General features: G+C 46.5%; 4 protein-coding genes across 4 annotated transcripts in view; all 4 read left to right on the forward strand.

Moving 5' to 3' along the window:
- Window positions 1-19,087, forward strand: part of LOC128412303 (zinc finger and SCAN domain-containing protein 31-like) — a 275,497-nt gene that overhangs the window by 22,098 nt on the left and 234,312 nt on the right. The window lies entirely within an intron of this gene.
- LOC128412294 (olfactory receptor 51G2-like) lies at window positions 2,108-3,049 on the forward strand. Its single transcript, XM_053385199.1, has one exon. It carries the CDS (start codon window positions 2,108-2,110, stop codon window positions 3,047-3,049), a length of 942 nt encoding a protein of 313 aa, XP_053241174.1.
- LOC128412128 (olfactory receptor 51G2-like) lies at window positions 5,939-6,933 on the forward strand. Its single transcript, XM_053384984.1, has one exon. The coding sequence runs from the start codon at window positions 5,939-5,941 to the stop codon at window positions 6,878-6,880; it is 942 nt and encodes a 313-aa protein (XP_053240959.1). The 3' UTR covers window positions 6,881-6,933.
- LOC128412295 (olfactory receptor 52P1-like) lies at window positions 13,393-14,358 on the forward strand. Its single transcript, XM_053385200.1, has one exon. The coding sequence runs from the start codon at window positions 13,405-13,407 to the stop codon at window positions 14,356-14,358; it is 954 nt and encodes a 317-aa protein (XP_053241175.1). The 5' UTR covers window positions 13,393-13,404.

A 19,087-nucleotide genomic window follows, 5' to 3' on the forward strand; every position in this document is an offset into this window, starting at 1 on the left:
GAAGAGAATGCCTAGAGAGTTATGAAACAGCGCCCCCTACCAAGGGCTACACTGGCACTGCAGCTGTCAAACCAGCCTCGGCTCTAGCTTTAGAACAGGCATAGGCAACTTCGGCCCTCCAGATGTTTTGGGACTACAACTCCCATGATCCCTAGCTAGCAGGACCAGTGGTCAAGGATGATGGAAATTGTAGTCCCAAAACATCTGGAGGGGCGAGTTTGCCTATGCCTGCTTTAGAAGGTTCCTCTGTCGCGAAAACTTTTAGAAATTCATATAAAATGTTTCCTGTGATGGTTTTACACCTCTACTCAGAAGGTAAATAGCTATCATGGGAGGAGCTTGGGACATGAGATGGGGCAGCTATAATCCCTGAAGCTGAGACCACATGTACTCAGCTGGCAACACTGCCTGGGTGATAATCGCTGGCATCCTGACACCTGAGTGCCGGACAGGTAGTCATTCCAAGAACAATCGCAAACCCAACCTCAGTGGATTGGGGTCTCAGTCGAGACAAAAGGGTGTGCTTAACTTGGCTGGGAAAACCTTTGATTCACTTAAAGGGTGGGAGGTGGAGGTCAGGTGAGGGACGGGGCAAGCCTGGTGCTCAGGTTTCTGCCAGAAGACCCCTCCCAATTTGTGACATAGTTATAACAAATGTATGATGTTTTACTAAAGGTGTTATGGGTAACTTCCAGAAACTTATAAAAAGGAGAGCCATCCTTTTTTTGTGGCTTCTCACAACTTCTTATATGTGGTAGTTTGAAGTCTTGTTGCAACAGTAAAGACCAGGCCTAAGGACTGCTGTTTGGCTCCTATATTTTTGCTGGAGTCTTTCCTGGCAATCCAAGTGAGTCTGGGACATTCTCCACTACGCTCTCTAGATGTTTTGGACTACATCTCCCATCGTCCCCAGCCAGAAAAGCCTTGCTCGATGGGGTTGATGGAGGTTGTAGTCATAGAGGCCAGTGAAGGTGGGGTAAGGTGTGTGGTGCAGTGGATGAGTTCACTGTTAAACCTCTGTTGCAAAAATGCCTCTTTGGGTCTCTCCTGCCTTGATAATGGTCCCTTTTTTGGAGCTCCAGATCACTATGATGCGCCAAAGTGGTCTTGGGTGGTACAGATGATCTTGATCCATTTCACCCTTGGTTCTAACCCATTTTGGATCTTAAAACAGCCTTGGGCACCTTGGTGGCTGACCTATCTCAGGTGCTGGACAGGAGAGCTACACCCCTGTTGGGAATGGGTGGAGAGCTTGTCTTCCAGATGAGTGAGGGAGACCACAAAAGGCCCTTAGCCCAGCTCCCATTCTTTGTAGGAATCAACCACTGCTGGGTGAATCCAGCAATAAGGGGAAGTTTCCTTGTAAGCGTGGAAGAGCTCAGAATAATTCATCCTGCTCCTCGAATTGAGTGTTACTCCCTGGCTACTTCCAGAGTCAAGAGACTAAAGGAAGCATCTGCTCAAAGAAGGTGCTCATGGGAACATTTAATTAACGGCACAGGCAGCAAATCAGCTGCACTGTTCTAGGCACTGTGGATCTCCCCATCATTGTTATTGTATGGGGGCTCCTAAGCTGCACTATCATCCTCATCATTCCCACATCAAGAAGGTCCTCTATAAACGCTCATAGCCTGTCCTCTTTCTTGCAACCAAATATTGCATGCAAACTCTCTTTCCCCAAAACAAAATGAAAAGGGGGAAGAACAGCATTCTTCCATGGCAGCTTAGACAACATAGCCTTCTCTCAGCTACTTGGAAAGGAGCAGCGGTGAAGAACTCAAGGCTCAGAAGCCTTACCCTTGGAGCTCAGAGAGCCACAAGGAGGCTCTTCCACAGCATCGTAGTAGCATCCAAGAGAAGACCCTTCCTGCCCCAGCAAAGATTCCCTCCAGGCCACTCTACTAGCCCCTGAAACACTCAAGGAGGGAGACTCGGATCAAGGAGATCAGGATTTCTCCATCCGCTTCACTGCAAGCTATCCTTTTATTCTTGAAGAAGAGTCAGGAATTCTTCCTTGCATTCCATCCTCAAAGATGACAACTGTCCTCCAATGCTCCATTTCCGTGTGAGAGATCCTGGAAGTGAAAGATAGTAGCCGAGGTTCATCATGGTGCAGGATACTTTTGCCAACCTGAGCACTGCAGTGCTTGCCCTGAGGGGCTTCCCTGGGTTGGAGGAGGTTCATGGCTGGATTGGGATCCCAATCTTCTCTGCCTACCTGGCAGCCGTCCTAGGAAACAGCACCATCCTCTATGTCATACGGACGGAGCCCCGTCTGCACCAGCCCATGTACTACTTCCTGGCCATGCTGGCCACCACTGACTTGGGTCTCTGCCTCGCCACGGCACCCACAGTGCTGGGCATCCTCTGGTTCCAGGTTGAAAAGGTCAGCAAGGAAGCCTGTGTAGCTCAGCTCTTCATCATCCACTCCTGCTCCTTCATGGAGTCAGCTGTGCTCTTTGCCATGGCCCTGGACCGATTCCTGGCCATCTGTTCTCCTCTGAGGTATGCAGCGCTGCTGAACTCCAGTAGAGTGGTCAGAATTGGAGTGGTCCTCCTGCTAAGGAGCACCTTGTTAATACTGCCCCCTGTCTCTCTCCTCTTGACGTTCCCCTACTGTCCACATGCTGTCCTTTCCCATTCCTACTGTCTGCACCAGGATATGATTCGCGTGGCATGTGCAAACACAACCTTCAACAGCCTCTATGCTCTCACCTTAATCCTCCTCACCATGGGTTCTGACCTGCTCTTCATCCTCATCTCCTATGGCCTCATCCTGAGGACTGTCCTGGGCATGGCCTCTGACAACCAGGGCCACCACAAGGCCCTGGGCACATGCGTCTCCCACATCTGTGCTGTTCTGGTCTTCTACGTCCCAGTGCTTGGGCTCTCCATCGTACACCGGTTTGGACAGCATGCACCTGCCCTCCTCCACGTCATCATGGGCAATGTCTACATTCTCCTGCCACCCTTGATGAACCCCATCATCTACAGCATCAAAACAAAGCAGATCTACAGCAGGATCCTCAGAATGGTCAGGAACTCCTGAAGGATTTGTCAGTTCATGGATTATTGCTTCATTTTATTTTCCTGTGTTTGTATCCTCCTTTTCCCCCATCATGGAACCCAATGTGGCATTCATGATGTTCCCTTCTTGCCACTGACCAGTCACTGACATGCTTTGCTCCAGCAAGGCGGTGGCCTCATGGTCCTTCAGGCAAGACCCTGGGACCATTCATCCAAGGGAATCCCAAGAGAGAGCCAGTCACTCAACTCACTGTGACCAATATCGATTCATCAGTATTGTGCCAGGCACTGTAGAAAAACAGCGTTTCCCCTCTCTGACTCAGAGTTGTACCAGTTAGGATGCTATTTTTTGTTGGGTTGCTTCCCTCTATGTCTAATGTTATCATATCTCTTCTGCCTTCTCTAAATAAATACAAGATTAAACAGCCTGGATAGTCCAGCTGGTGAGAGTGTGGTGTTGATCATGCCAAGGTTGCAAATTTAACCCTCATGTGGGACAGCTGCATATTCTTGCAGGGAGTTGGACCAGAAGACCCTCTGGGTCCCTTCCAACTCTACTATTCTATGATTCTAATATTTTATCCTGGGTTCTTTCATTGCTGTGGCTGATTTGCTACTAAAAGTACTGAATGCCACCCACCCACAGCTAAGTGAAGCCCCTGTGGACACAATGGGTAGAGGAAGAGCAGAGATGGTGATGGGCTTCATTCCACACAACTGGGTGAGGGTTGCCTGCCAGTGGTGGACCTTCTCAAGATTTGGTGAGGGTTTCCTTCAGGGCCTGGACTCCTGGCCATTTAGCCACACAGCATCGCTTATGGGTCAGGTGGGTGTTGTGTGTAACTCTCAGTTCCCCCAAATGTTCACTTTCCAAGCTTCAGCAGGTGCAGGAAACTGTGCCCTGGGCAGGGGAACCTCTTGGGTTTGCAGATCGTAAGGTCAGCAGTTCGAATCCACGCAATGGGGTGAGCTCCCGTTGCTCTGTCCCATCTCCTTCTAACCAAGCAATTTGAAAAGCATACCAGCGTGAGTAGACAAATAGGTACCACTGTGGTACCTATGTGTGGTATTTCCATGTGCTCTGGCAATCATCAGAGTCCTATGTACATCAGTAGCGGTTCAGTCTTGCTGGCCACATGACCCGGAAAACTGACTGCAGACAAATGTCAGCTCCCTCGGCCTGAAAACGGAGATGAGTGCCGCACTCCACAGTCAAATTCAACTGGACTTAACTGTCCAGGGGTCCTTTACCTTTTACCTTACCTTACCTATCTGTTTATTTGGTGGCATTTTGTAGCTGCGACTACACAGTGAACCAGGCAAAGCCAGTGGGGTTTTTTCAGGGGGTACTCAGGGGTACACAGTTACCGGCACCTCTTATTCTGGTTGTCAAAAAGTATAGCACTTACTGTAGCAACTTCATGGTGAGTACTGGTGCCTATTTTTCTAGGAAAAAAGCACTGGGCAAAGCTGCTCCATCTTGGAGTTCCTCTACATGCTTGTATAAAACAAGAGAAAATAAGTGTTGGAAATGTAAAGAAACAGAAGGTACGTATTATCATATGTGATGGCAATGTAAGGTTATTAAAAAATTCTTGGAAATGATATATACTGAACTGAGAAAAATGTTCAGAATAACCTTTGTTAAAAAACCAGAAGCCTTTTTGATTGGGTATTACAGGAATGCATCTACCTAAAAAACATAAGAATCTGTTTGTGTATGCGACAACGGCTGCCCAGATATTGCTAGCCTAACATTGGAAAGAAGAAGAAGTCCCCACCAAAGAAGATTGGCAAATTAAGTTAATGGAGCATGCTGAAATCGCTAAATTAACCAGGAAACTTAGAAATCAATATGACAAATTTTTAAAAGAATGGAATTGTTTATTGCATGTTTACAAAAGCAATATACACAAGTTAATACATCACCAGGAATTTTTTTTAAAAAACCACTTGCAACACTATACACAATGTACAAAATTGGAAGTAAATACAGGATTTTATTGACATGCACAAATGAAAATAATATAAAGGAACCGGGGGGGGAGGGTCAGGGGATTCAAGTAATCCCATTCTGTGGATTCAATATTAATTGTATATATACCGTAGTTGTTTTAAATGTTTTATTTTATGCCTTTTAAGGTAATGTTTTTGCTATTATGAAAATTAATAAAAATTATATATATAGAGAGAGAGAGAGTTCACTTACATGCTGAGGGTATACGGGGAGAGAAAAGCTCTTTAAAGGGAAGGCTAGTTTAGAGTAATTTTTAGCTATCTCACTGCAATTGTGGGAAGTTTGAGCAGAGGGACTCTGGTGCTCAAGGTCATTGCAAAGCCTCTGTGGAGTTGAAGCACTTTATTAATAGAGACAGAAGGAAACTCTTCCACAGCATCTTAGAAGCATCCAAGAGAAGAGACTTCCTGGACCCAGCAAACATCACCCCCAGGCCCCTCTTCCATCCCCTGAAACTCTCAAGCAGGGAGACTTGGGTCAAGGAGATCAGGATTTCTCTATCCCCTTCACTGCAAGGTATCCTTTTATTCTTGAAGAAGAGTCAGTATTAGAGTGTCTGCTTTGCATGCAGGAAGTCTCAGGGTCATTGCCCAGCATCTCCAGGTATAGATGTGAATGTCCCCTATCTCAAAATCCTGGAGATCTGCTGCAAGTCAGTGTAGCCATCATTGAACTACATGGGCCAATGGTCCAACTCAGTTTATTGCAGCTTCCTATGTTCCAATACTTTCCACTCCTGAATGACAGACATCTTCTGCTTAGGGCACAGCTTAGATTTCTACAGGAATTCTTCCTTGCCTTCCATCCTCAAAGATGACAACTGATCATGTCCTCCAAATGATCCATTTCTGTGTGAGAGAACCTGGAAGTGAAAGATAGTAGCCAGGGTTCACCATGGTGCAGGATACCTCAGCCAACATCAGCACCACAGTGCTTGCCTTGAGGGGCTTCCCTGGGTTGGAGGCAGCTCATGGCTGGATTGGGATCCCCATCTTTTCCATCTACCTGGCAGCCATCCTAGGAAACTGCACCATCCTCTATGTCATACAGACAGAGCCCAGTCTGCACCAGCCCATGTACTACTTCCTGGCCATGCTGGCTACCACTGACTTGGGTCTCTGCCTCGCCACGGCCCCCACAGTGCTGGGCGTCCTCTGGTTCCAGCTGAAGAAGATCAGCAAGGAAGCCTGCGTAGCTCAGCTCTTCACCATCCACTCCTTCTCCTTCATGGAGTCAGCTGTGCTCTTTGCCATGGCCCTGGACCGATTCCTGGCCATCTGCTCTCCTCTGAGGTACACAGCAATGCTGAACTCCAGTAGAGTGGCCAGAATTGGGCTGGTCCTCCTGCTAAGGAGTACCTTGTTCCTACTGCCTCCTGTGCCTTTCCTCTTGACATTCCCCTACTGCCCTAATGCTGTCCTTTCCCACTCATACTGTCTTCACCAGGACACCATTCGTGTGGCATGTGCCAATACAACATTCAACAGCTTCTATGCCCTCGTCCTCATCCTCCTCACCATGGGTTCTGACCTGCTCTTCATCCTCATCTCCTACAGCCTGATCCTAAGGACTGTCCTGGGCATGGCCTCTGACAACCAGGGCCACCACAAGGCCCTGAGCACCTGCGTCTCCCACATCTGTGCTGTCCTGGTCTTCTACGTCCCGGTGCTTGGGCTCTCCATCGTACACCGGTTTGGACAGCATGCCCCTGCCCTACTCCACGTCATCATGGGCAATGTCTACATCCTCCTGCCACCCTTGATGAACCCCATCATCTACAGCATCAAAACAAAGCAGATCTACAGCAGGATCCTCAGAATGGTCAGGAACTCCTGAAGGATTTGTCAGTTGATGGATTGATTGCTTCATTTTATTTTCCTATGTATGTATCCTCCTTTTCCCCCATCATGGAACCCAATGTGGCATTCATGATGTTCCCATCCTGCCACTGACCAGTCACTGACATGCTTTGCTCCAGCAAGGCGGTGGCCTCATGGTCCTTCAGGCAAAATCCTGGGACCATTCATCCAGGGGAATCCCAAGAGAGAGCCAGTCACTCAACTCACTGTGACCAATATCGATTCATCAATATTGTGCCAGGCACTGTAGAAAAACAGCATTTTCCCTCTCTGACTCAGAGTTGAACCAGTTAGGATGCTATTTTTGTTGGGTTGTTTTCCTCTATGTCTAATGTTATCATATTTCTTCTGCCTTCTCTAAATAAATACAAGGTTAAACAGCCTGGATAGTCCAGCTGGTGAGAGTGTGGTGTTGATCATGCCAAGGTTGCAAATTTAACCCCCATTTGGGACAACTACATATTCTTGCAGGGAGTTGGACCAGAAGACCCTCTGAGTCCCTTCCAACTCCATTATTCGATGATTCTAATATTTTATCCTGGGTTCTTTCATTGCTGTGGCTGATTTGCTACTAAAAGTACCATATTTTTTGCTCCATAATACCTGCTCCATAGTACCTGACCATAAGACACACCTAGTTTTTAGAGGAGAAAACAAGAAAAAAATATTCTGAATGAAAGAGTGGATGTATGATTTTTGTGGTTCATTCTGTGGCCACAGACATGATCTTATGGTGAATTTGGGGTGACCCAATGCAAAAATCCTGAGGGTCCATGTGAATCCGTGCTTTGTAACCACGTTTTTGTGCCATTGCGGCCCCAGGAACAGTGGACGCATGATTTTTTTTGTGCAGGCTGTAGCCATGGACATGCTATGTGATCTGATGGTAAATTTGGGGTGACCCAATGCAAAAATCCTGAGGATCCATGTGGATCTGTGCTTTGTAAGCACATTTTTGCACCATTGCAGCCCCAGGAAACAGTGGGTGCGTGATTTTTTTTGGTGCATGCTATTTGATATGATGGTTAATTTGGGGTGACCCAATGCAAAAATCCTGTTGATCAATGGGCTTTACCTCCACCTTCCCAGGCAGCCTCCAAAAGCGTCCCTTATCTCTCTTCTGATCCCACCAATCAGCTGTTTCCTTTCAACACTCCCTTCCCTCTTGTTTGCCTCAGGGTCTTTTCCTCAGCTGGAGCAGTTTTTTGCTTCTGCTTCTTCTAATTTCTCTCCTTATTGCTTTAGTCTTCCTGTCCCCCCCCCTTTGCAAGTTTGCTGTCTTCACCTCCCCCCTCCCAGGCAGCCTCCTTTATCTCTAGCATCCCTTATCTCTCTCCCTGATCGGCAAACGATCAGGCTTTGTTTCAACACTCACTTCCCTCTTTCAAAAGAAAAAGCATGATCTTCTTTTTGCCCCTGGGCAATTCGGCTCCTGGGACCACACATTTGCTCCATTAGATGCACAGACATTTCCCCTTACTTTTTAGGAAGAAAAAAGTGCGTCTTATGGAGTGAAAAATACGGTACTTGAATGCCACCCACCCAAAGCTAAGTGAAGCTCATGTGGACACAATGGGTAGAGGAAGAGGAGAAATGGTGATGGGCTTGATTCCACACAACTGGGTGAGGGTTGCCTGCCAGTGGTGGACCTTCTCAAGGTTTGGTGAGGGTTTCCTTCAGGGCCTGGACTCCTGGAAGCTGCCCAGAGTGGCTGGGGAAACCTAGCCAGATGGGCGGGGTATAAATATGGTCATTTAGCCACACAGCATCGCTTATGGGTCCGGTGGTTGTTGTGTGAAACTCTCAGTTCCCCCAAATGTTCACTTTCTAAGCTTCAGCAGGTGCAGGAAACTGTCCCCTGGATGGGGGAACCTCTTGGGCTTGCAGATCGTAAGGTCAGCAGTTCGAATCCACGCAATGGGGTGAGCTCCCATTGCCCTGTCCCATCTCCTGCTAACCTAGCAATTTGAAAGCATACCAGTGTGAGTAGACAAATACAGTGGTACCTCAGGTTAGATATGCTTCAGGTTACAGACGCTTCAGGTTACAGACTCCGCTAACCCAGAAATAGTACCTTGGGTTAAGAACTTTGCTTCAGGATGAGAACAGAAATCGTGCTCCGGTGGCATGGCGGCAGCAGGAGGCCCCATTAACTAAAGTGGTGCTTCAGGTTAAGAACAGTTTCAGGTTAAGAACGGACCTCCGGAACGAATTAAGTACTTAACCCGAGGTACCACTGTAGGTACCACTGTGGTGGGAGGATAAATGGCATTTCCATGTACTCTGGGACTCATCATGGTCCTCTGTACATCAGCAGCAGTTCAGTCCTGCTGGCCACATGACCCAGAAAACTGACTGCAGACAAATGTCAGTTCTCTCAGCCTGAAAATGGAGATGAGTGCCGCACTCCACAGTCAAATTCAACTGGACTTAACTGTCCAGGGGTCCTTTACCTTTTACCTTACCTTGCCTATCTGTTTATTTGGTAGCATTTTGTAGCTGCGACTACACAGTGAACCAGGCGAAGCCAGTCCTTTTTTTTCAGGGGGTACTCAGGGGTACACAGTACCAGCACCTCTTTTCTGGTTGTCAAAAAGTGTGGCACTTATTGTAGCAACTTCACAGTGAGTACCGGTACCTATTTTTCTAGGGAAAAAGCAGTGGGCAAAGCTGCTCTATCCTGGAGTTCATCTACATGCTGAGGGTGTATTGAAGGGGCAGAGAAAAGCTCTTAAAAGGAAAGGCTAGTTTAGAATAATTTTTAGCTATTTCGCTGCAAGTGTGGGAAGTTTGAGCAGAGGGAATCTAGTCTCAAGGTTGAAGCCTTTGTGGGGTTGAAGCACTTTATTAAAAAAACCACAAGCATGGGCTTGGGCATAGCCAAGGGGCAGCAGCTGCTCCCATACCCAATCAAGTAAGTAAATAAAAATACTTAACTAAAAGTAGAAATTGTAGAAAGATGTTGACAGGTTTTTCTGAGAATTTTGGGTCAAAGGAAAGCAATTTAAAACAACTGTTGTTGAGACATTTCATTCCAAATCTGCTAGACAGAACCTGATAGAGGATGGTGATAGGTGGGTGCCCTGCCGCCCACAACATAAATCCTGTCTGCACCTTGAGATGACTGGCAGAATCCGAGACCAGGGAGAAGAGTTGGTAGAAGAAGATTGGAGGAAATTTAAAACTTATTTACAGAAGTATTGTAAAATGTATGAATGCTGAGGACATTGAATTAAAATGAAGGGGTTCTAGTAATAAGAGATAAAAATTTGAAATTTGGGAGGTAAAATAAATAAGGATAAAGTAGTAGGATACGAATTTGCTGAACTAATTGTTAAAAAGGGATATAAAAAAGGGAGGTGTGAGGAAGTCAGGAAAATAAGTTAATTGAAGATGAATAATTGGAAAAGAGTGATTTGTGTTTTTCTTATTCTACTTTTTGAGTGTTGATTGTCTTTTTTGTTTTCTTGTTAAATGTTTGTATTTTATGTATCGTGAAAGTTTGTATTGTTGTGTTTTATATTTTCTTTGTGTTTTTATTGTTTTACTTTTCTATTGTTAAACTTAATAAAATATTATTTAAAAAAAATAATAATAAATCCTGTCTGCACCCCTTGCCATGAGTGCCAGAAGAGACTTCTCTTTCTTCTCCAGGTCCATCCATTTCCCTTGGAGAGGCACCATGGAGTGGTCAGAAAGCTCCCAACCAATTAGTGATCCCTGAAGATCACACCGCAGCCCATAAATATTTCCTGACTTTCCTCCAGGTTCTGGCAGAATCAGGTTTGCTACAGTTGTGACACTGGGGTGCCAATGGCTTGTCTGAGAGGGGCTTCGGCTGAAGGTGGAGTCCAGAACATCTGGCCAAAAATTGCGGTAAGGAACCAGGGGGGAGGAAGGGGAGGATTAGCAACCAGGATAGTTTGGAACTATGTCTGTTACTGCAGCATTCCCTGCAAAGTGAGGGAATCCCTTTTTGATGGCCTCAGTCACAACAGCAAGATCCTATCTGGGTGTTTGTCTTGGAGAATCCAATTCTGGCTGCATATTAAAGAGAGATAGCAGATTTAAAACAAACAAACAAACCCAGATAATAGAAAGTCCTTCTTCCTGCAGTATGTAGTTAAACTACAGAACTCCCTTCTACATGAGGCAATGATGGCCTCTAACTTGGGTGGCTTTAAAATAGGATTAGACAGGTTCATGGAGGAGGAGAGGGCTATACATGGATACCAGACAGGATGGCTCAGCTCTGCTTCCACAGTTGGAGGCAGGCGTGATTCTGGAGCCCAGATGCTGGAAACCACAGGAATGGAGAGAGCTCTTGTGCTTGAATCCTGCTTGCAGGTTTCCCATACTCGGCATCTGGTTGGCCAGTGTGAGAGCAGGACCCTGGGCAAGATTGGCCCCCACAGGCCTGATCTGGCAGGATCTTCTTAGGTTCTCGGGCCCATACTCTCTGCTTAGCAAAACCAGGCAATATGCAAGCAAAATGGCCTTTGCTGACTCCCAGGTCTCCTCCAGAAAACCTGGCTATTGAATGTTCCTCCTGCTCTGCTGGTTAGCTGATTCCTGTTCTTTGCTGAACATATTGGTGTTTATCAACTTTGACCTGTTGCAGAACCTTAGCCAGACCTTAGCAGAGCATACTCAGAGTTCCAGAAAGCAATCATTTGCAGGCAGGATGGACGAAGCAGGAACAAGACGCTGCTACTAGTAACTTGGTTACTTAGAGGTGTTTATTATTTACAGCAGACTCTACAAGTTACTATATACAAGAACAGAAACGGATCTTAACTAGCTCTCTCTTAACAAACTCCGAAAATTTCCAGTTGAAAATTTTACAGTCCCATATCCAACATACAACATAGAAACGAGATTCCAGAGAATCTTCTGGACTCCCCTCTTCTTCTTTGTGGGTCCTATTGTTAATAATTTCCTCCTCCATCTTTTATAATAATCCAAATCTTTTACCTCTCCACTGTGTCCATTAAACTACAAGTGATATTCCAACCCTACTAACGATTTTAACTGTTTACAATGGTTTTTAAGATTAGTTATGAATTTCCCCCATTCCTTATTAAAATTTTGGTCTTTCTGATTTCTGATTCTTCTGGTCGTTTTAGCCATTTTGGCATAATTCATCAACTTGAACTGCCATTCTTCTCTGGTAGGGACTTTATCTTCTTTCCATCTCTGGCCAGAGATGAGCCACAGACACCCATCTGTTGCCCCAGGAAAGCCCCCTCATCACTGCATGCCAACTCAGAGGCCAAAGGAGCCGGCTGAAGGGCACATCCTCCCTTACCAGGCTCAACCTCACACAGTCCTGCATTGAAGGGTTGGACTAGAAGGCCCTTGGGGTCTACAATTCTATGGTTCTATGACTTAAGGCCCTTCCCCCCAGCAGTTTTGTTCCCTCCTGTACAAAAGAAGCTGGAAGACTGGTGTAGCTTTCACGACTCAAATTGTTGCTTTGAGTTCCACAGTTCCTGTTTCTCCAGGCAGGTTCTGATGGCAAGTGTCACAGCTCAGTGGCTGCAAAAGGTCCTGGGTTCAGTCCCTGGCACCATCTCCACGAAAAGACCAGTCTTTGAAGCCCTGGAGAGCCAAAGGCAGATCAGTGTGGTAGATAATCCTGACCTAGAAAAACTCACCCTAGAATCCTGACCTAGAATCTCACCCTAGAATTCGTGGACACCCAATGATGGAGAATACTGGAAAAGTCTGGGTGGATAAGAGAAAGTCCTTCTTCACACATGTTGTTGTTTTTGTTGTTTAGTCGTTTAGTTGTGTCCGACTCTTCGTGACCCCCTGGACCAGAGCACGCCAGGCACTCCTGTCTTCCACTGCCTCCCGCAGTTTGGTCAAACTCATGCTGGTAGCTTCGAGAACACTATCCAACCATCTCGTCCTCTGTTGTCCCCTTCTCCTTGTGCCCTCCATCTTTCCCAACATCAGGGTCTTTTCCAGGGAGTCTTCTCTTCTCATGAGGTGGTCAAAGTATTGGAGCCTCAGCTTCAGGATCTGTCCTTCCAGTGAGCACTCAGGGCTGATTTCCTACAGAATGGATAGGTTTGATCTTCTTGCAGTCCATGGGACTCTCAAGAATCTCCTCCAGCACCAGAATTCAAAAGTATCAATTCTTTGGCTAGCAGCCTTCTTTATGGTCCAGCTCTCACTTCCATACATAGTACATAGCACATACATACATAGCACATAGCAGAGTTAAACGATGGAGCTCATGCCTGCAAAAGGCAGTAATGGCCACCAACTTGGATGGCTTTAAACGAGGATTAGATAAGTTCATCATCTGGCTGGCCACTGTGAGAAGATGATGGGCCATTGTCCTGATTCAGCAGGCTCCTCTTGGGATCTTTTGACTTGGTGGGAGGCAGTTTCAATGCTCCTACGATGTTCCTCACAGAAGTTCTCTCTCCTTCCTTCTCCTCCAGGAAGCATGCTCAGTGATGATGACCTGATCTCTCCAACAAGAGCATCATGTGTGCTTCCAACTGCAGTTCCCAGGCCAACCCCTCCTCGTTCATCCTGCTGGGAATCCCAGGGCTGGAAAGTGCTCAGCACTGGCTCTCCATCCCCCTCTCTTCCATGTACCTCATCACCATCTTGGGCAACGGCACCATCTTAGTCGTCATCAAGATGGAGCCCAGCCTCCACAAGCCCATGTACATCTTCCTCTCCATGCTGGCTGCCATTGACCTGGCCATCTCGACCGCCACCGTGCCCAAGATGCTCTGCACCTTCCTGTTTGATGCCGGCAAGATCAGCTTTGGTGGGTGCCTGGCTCAGATGTTCTTCATCCACTCTTTCTCCGTGATGGAGGCCACCGTCCTGGTGGCCATGGCCTTTGACCGCTACGTGGCCATATGCTCCCCGCTGCGCTATGAGGCCATTTTGACCAAGTCTGTCCTCCTCAAGATTGGGGTGGTGGTGGTGGCCCGGGCGGTTGCTCTCATCACCCCGTTCCCGGTCCTTGCAGGGCGGCTGCCTTTCTGCGGAAGCCACCTGGTGCCCCATACCTATTGCCAGCACATGGCTGTAGTGAAGCTGGCCTGCACTGACGTCACGGTCAACAGCCTGTATGGGCTGAGTGTGGCCCTCTATGTGGGCATCTCCGACATGCTGCTCATCGCCCTCTCTTATGGCATGATTCTCCGTGCTGTCCTCCGCCTGCCCTCCAAGGAGGCTCGCCTCAAGGCCTTCAACACCTGCGGCTCCCACATCTGCGTCATATTGATCGCCTTCGTCCCGGGACTCTTCTCCATCCTGACACACCGCTTTGGCCACAAGGTGCCTCCACATGCCCGCATCCTCCTGGCTAACCTCTACCTGCTGCTGCCGGCTACCCTCAACCCCATTGTCTACGGGGTCAAGACCAAGGAGATCCGCAACAGAGTGTTCCGCAAGTTTTGGAAGAGGAAAGACTTGTACTGAAGGCACTGCAGGCGTCGGAGGGGCTTCCTTGCCCACACGGTGGGCAAAAAGGCATTGGAGCAATCAGGGAACCCCCAAATGCAACATAACTGGAGACATTGGGGCAGAATGCTGCAACATGACTGCTGACTGCAGTGGGGCCTTGTCAGCCTAGAACACCTGTGCTCTGGAATCCGCAATGGCTGCCAATTTGCTGCCAGGCCAAGTTCAAGCTTTTGATTCCTGCATTGCAGGGGGTTGGGCTAGATGACCCTGGGTACCCCTCCAACTCTGCAATTCTATGATTCTATGGAGGGGGGACCAGTTTGCCTTATCCTCTATGTGCCCAGTCAACTGCTGCATGAAAGCTGTTCCTTACTTGTAAGAACCCAGTCATTTAGTGTGGCAGCATCTGAACTTTGAAACTCCCTTCCTCTTGACATCAGGCAAGCAGGTGCCTTCACTGTACTTTTTTTGGCACCTGCTAAACACATTTATGTTTATTATTTATTATTATTTATTTTAGGTAAATATTAAATTTATTAGTTTTCATAAAACATACAAGAAGGCTTGTGGAAGCATACTACAGCTATGGATTTATTGATCATAAATCAGGACAAAGAAACATGTCATCTCTCTCTCATGTCATCTCAGAGAGAACAGCAAAAAGCAAAAGCTATACACAACGGACGTTCCCAGCATACTGTGCTGGAATGTAAACAGACATGTGACACGCAACAATTCCACACACCTGTTCCTTAAGGTGGAATGGAAATGTCAACAGGTACCACTGTAGTCTAGTTGTCAAAGCTGGCCAGCCAAACGGAGCTCCCAGCAAAGCAGAATTTTACCAGAGTTCCTAAATCAAGCTGGTAAATCCTAAATCCATCACTCAGACACCACACCTGCCACAGTCACACCTTGGTGCTTGATGGAAGTAGAGCCAAGGGGGCTTGTGGGGCGCCCATCTGGCCCAGTCATATTCAGGGGTGCTGAAAAGCCAGCCAGCTGCTCACACCACTGTCTGAGATGGGAGGCTTTCTAACATCACTGCCTTCTTAGCAAGTGTTGCCAAAGGAGCATAAAGTAGGCAAATCAGGATGTCAGTTTGCAACGGAAAAAAGCAGGCTCATCTTGCTCAGGAGGCAAGAAGATACTTATTTAGGGAAGTCAGAAGAGAGACAATAATGTTAGCCATAGAGGCGAGCAACCAAACGAAACTCTTGAGATAGGGATGGAAAATGCTGCTTTTCTTTTTTGTGTGTATAATTTTTATTAAGTTTTCTATTTTACAATTTAAAATATTCATTAAACATCCTTAAAATGTCAGCAACTTCTCTTCTTCTCTTTCCATGGTTCATTTTGCATACTGTAAATCCCTGCATATTTTACATAAACTAAACCATTCAGTATTCCATTAATACATCCATCAGGACTTGTTTACACTGTTGAATTTATCTTAACGCTGCCAACGTTTTCAAGTGTACACCGTTTCCTCCCATATATTCAGCAAACATTTTCCAATCTTCTTTAAACGTGTGTTCTTCTTGTTCTCTTATTCTATATGTTAGATCAGCAAGCTGCACATATTCCATCAGTTTAAGTTGCTATTCTTCCTTATTTGGGACCTCGCTTGTTTTCCATTTTTGAGCTAACATAACACAGGCTGCAGTAGTGGCATACATAAATAACCATTTTTTACACCTGGAAAACCCACTCTTTAGTTCTAAATCGGAACAAATAGCAATCTGCGGGAAATTGCCGCTTGCTCCAGTTGAGCACAAAAGTGTGATTTCTGCCAACAGGAAGCATCAGAACAAGAAGAAGGGTGGATTTGCCCCATGTTTTTGGCACAAAATCAAACCAAACAGGAATAAATTCATCTGTTCTACATTGACATCTGAGCATTGACCTGCTCTCTCTTGGCCTTTCCTTGGCTGAATGTTTCCAGGGACTGGTCTGAAAGATCAGGAGGCCACCTCCTTGCAGAAGCTAAGCAGGTCTGGATCTGCTCAACACCTCGATGGGTGACCACCAGGGAACATGGGTTCTGTGTCGTAAGAAAGACAGGATCTAAACATACTGAAACAAAATCTAGTAACAAGCTGGAACTTGTGCAGAGGAGGGCAACCAATAAGATCAAGGGTCTGGAAACCAAGCCTTATGAGGAACAGTTGAGAGAGCTGGGTATGTTTAGCCTGAAGAAGGAAAGGAGAGGGAACTGGGAAAGGCAGAAAGGATACAAAAAACTTACGGAATATGCAGAAATAGCGAAACTTACCAGAAGAATGGAAATGGTTAATTGACTATTTACAGATAAATTGTAAACAGATAAAAACATTGGCAGGATTGTTGCAATAACCTGCAGTTTTAAAAGAGTATATATTTATGGTAGATAATTAAGTGGCCAAGTTAAAGGAATTTGGATGTGCAGAAGATATTAAAAAATAAATTTAAGGAACTGCAGAAAGAGGGGGAAGGAAGTCAAAATTTGAAATGTTAAATTGATTGTAAAACTAATGAGATGTATAAATTTGAAAAGTATAAATAAAAAGCTAAAAGAAGGAGAAGGAGAGGAGATATGAAAGCCATCTTTAATTATCTGAAGGGCTGTCACATGGAGGATGGAGCAAGCTCATTTTCTCTGGCTCCGGAGGGTAGGACCAAACCAATAGTTTCAAGTTGCAAGAAAGGAGACTCCAACTAAACATCAGGAAGAAATTTCTGATGGTACAAGCTTTTGACAGTGGAACAAAATCCCTTGAAAGGCGGTGGAGTCGCCTTCGTTGGAGGTTTTTGTGCAGAGGATGGATGGCCATCTGCCAGAGATGCTTTAGCTGAGATGCTTTGCAGGCCATTGGATGTCCAGCACCCCTTCCAACTCTATAAATCTATGATTCTGTGATTCTATGAATAACTAAATTCTTCGGGCGTTCTTGAACATTCTGAGGATCCTGCTGTAGATTTGCTTTGTTTTGATGCTGTAGATAATGGGGTTCATCAAGTGTATCCATGCAGATCCGATCCTCTACTGCAACCCCTTCTCCAAGAATAAAATAATATCTTCGATGAAGAGGATGGAGAGATCCTAATCTCCTTGACTTCAGCCTCCCTCCTTGCCTGCTCCAGGAGTGGCCTAGATGAAGTCTTCACTGGAGCCAGGAAGGCACTTTCCATGGTTCTGCTAAGTTGCTGTAGAAGAGCCTAACTATGGCTCTCTGAGCACCAAGGACAAGGCGGAGATTTCCATGGCTTGAGTTCTCCACCTCTTCTCCATTCCAGGTAGCTGAGAGAAGGCCATGTTGTCTAAGCTGCCTGGGAAGAATGCCATTCTTTCCCCCTTTCCATTGTGTGTCTTTCCTTGCAAGATTTGGTTCCCAGAAGAACGACATGCTCTCTGCCTGAATTAACTTGATGGAGGTAATTGTGGTGATGCAGACCAGGAGCCCCTGACAGGTGGGGAAACCTGGGTGTCTGGAACAAGGCAGCTGATTTTCTGCCTGTGCCATTAATTATGTGCTCCCAGGAGCAACTTCACTGAGCAGGTGCCTCCTTCAATCTCTTGACTCCTGAAGTGGCCAGGGAGTAACACTCAATTCAAACACAAGGAATTATTCTGAGCTATTCCCAGGGACGCTTCCCCTTATGGTTTGACTCGCCAAACAGTGGTTTACTCCAGCGAAGGATGAGTGCTGGACCGGAAGCAAGGCTGCCTTGGGTGGTCTCACCCACTGACCTTGAAGGGGAACCCTCCACCCATTCCCAGATACGGTCATGCTCACCCCCCACCCACTGGGTCCCCCCCCCTTGGGATCATCAGCTGACGACTCCTCAAGCTCCTCCCACCCCTGGTCCTGATCCAACAGGCATGCCCACAACTTCTCCCAGGGCCCTGGGGAGAGCCACACCGAAGGCGAGAGAGGCAGGCGATCTCTTCTGGCACCAGGCAGTTTCCAATGCTGTTTACAGTGGTACCTCGGGGTAAGTACTTAATTTGTTCCGGAGGTCTGTTCTTAACCTGAAACTGTTCTTAACCTGAAGCACCACTTTAGCTAATGGGGCCTCCCGCTGCTGCCGCGCCGCCGGAGCACGATTTCTGTTCTTAATCTGAAGCAAAGTTCTTAACCCGAGGTACTATTTCTGGGTTATCAGAGTCTGTAACCTAAAGCGTATGTAACCTGAAGCGTATGTAACCTGAGGTACCACTGTATGTGGTTTGCAAGGGCGAAATGGTGGAATGTGAACCATGTACCTGAAGGGATTTTAAGTCAAAAGCCAAAATAAATAAAAATGTTGTTATTTTTATATATTTATTTATTTATAAATAAAAATACACACACACACACACACACACACACACACACACTGAGAGCCAGTGTGGTGTAGTGGTCAAGAGCGGTAGATTCGTAATCTGGGAAACCGGGTTTGCTTCCCCGCTCCTCCACATGCAGCTGCTGGGTGACCTTGGGCCAGTCACACTTCTCTGAAGTCTCAGCCTCACTCACTTCACAGAGTGTTTGTTGTGGGGGAGGAAGGGAAAGGAGATTGTTAGCCGCTTTGAGACTCCTTTGGGTAGTGATAAAGCGGGATATCAAATCCAAACTCTTCTTCTTCTTCTTCTTCTCTTCTTATACCCTGCCGTTTTCCCTGTCAGGGACCAAAGGAGACTTACAGGTAATAATAAGAACAACTAAAAACATAGAGAAAGTAATCATGAAGAATCTTCTGCTCTAATCCCACTTGCAGATTT

Source organism: Podarcis raffonei, chromosome 4 (genome assembly GCF_027172205.1).
Source record: "Podarcis raffonei isolate rPodRaf1 chromosome 4, rPodRaf1.pri, whole genome shotgun sequence".
Lineage (NCBI taxonomy): Eukaryota > Metazoa > Chordata > Lepidosauria > Squamata > Lacertidae > Podarcis > Podarcis raffonei.

Excerpts from the sequence above, each read along its gene's own strand:
- LOC128412295 (XM_053385200.1), top strand. The coding sequence starts at position 13,405 with ATGTGTGCTTCCAACTGCAGTTCCCAGGCCAACCCCTCCTCGTTCATC.
- LOC128412128 (XM_053384984.1), top strand. The coding sequence starts at position 5,939 with ATGGTGCAGGATACCTCAGCCAACATCAGCACCACAGTGCTTGCCTTG.
- LOC128412294 (XM_053385199.1), top strand. The coding sequence starts at position 2,108 with ATGGTGCAGGATACTTTTGCCAACCTGAGCACTGCAGTGCTTGCCCTG.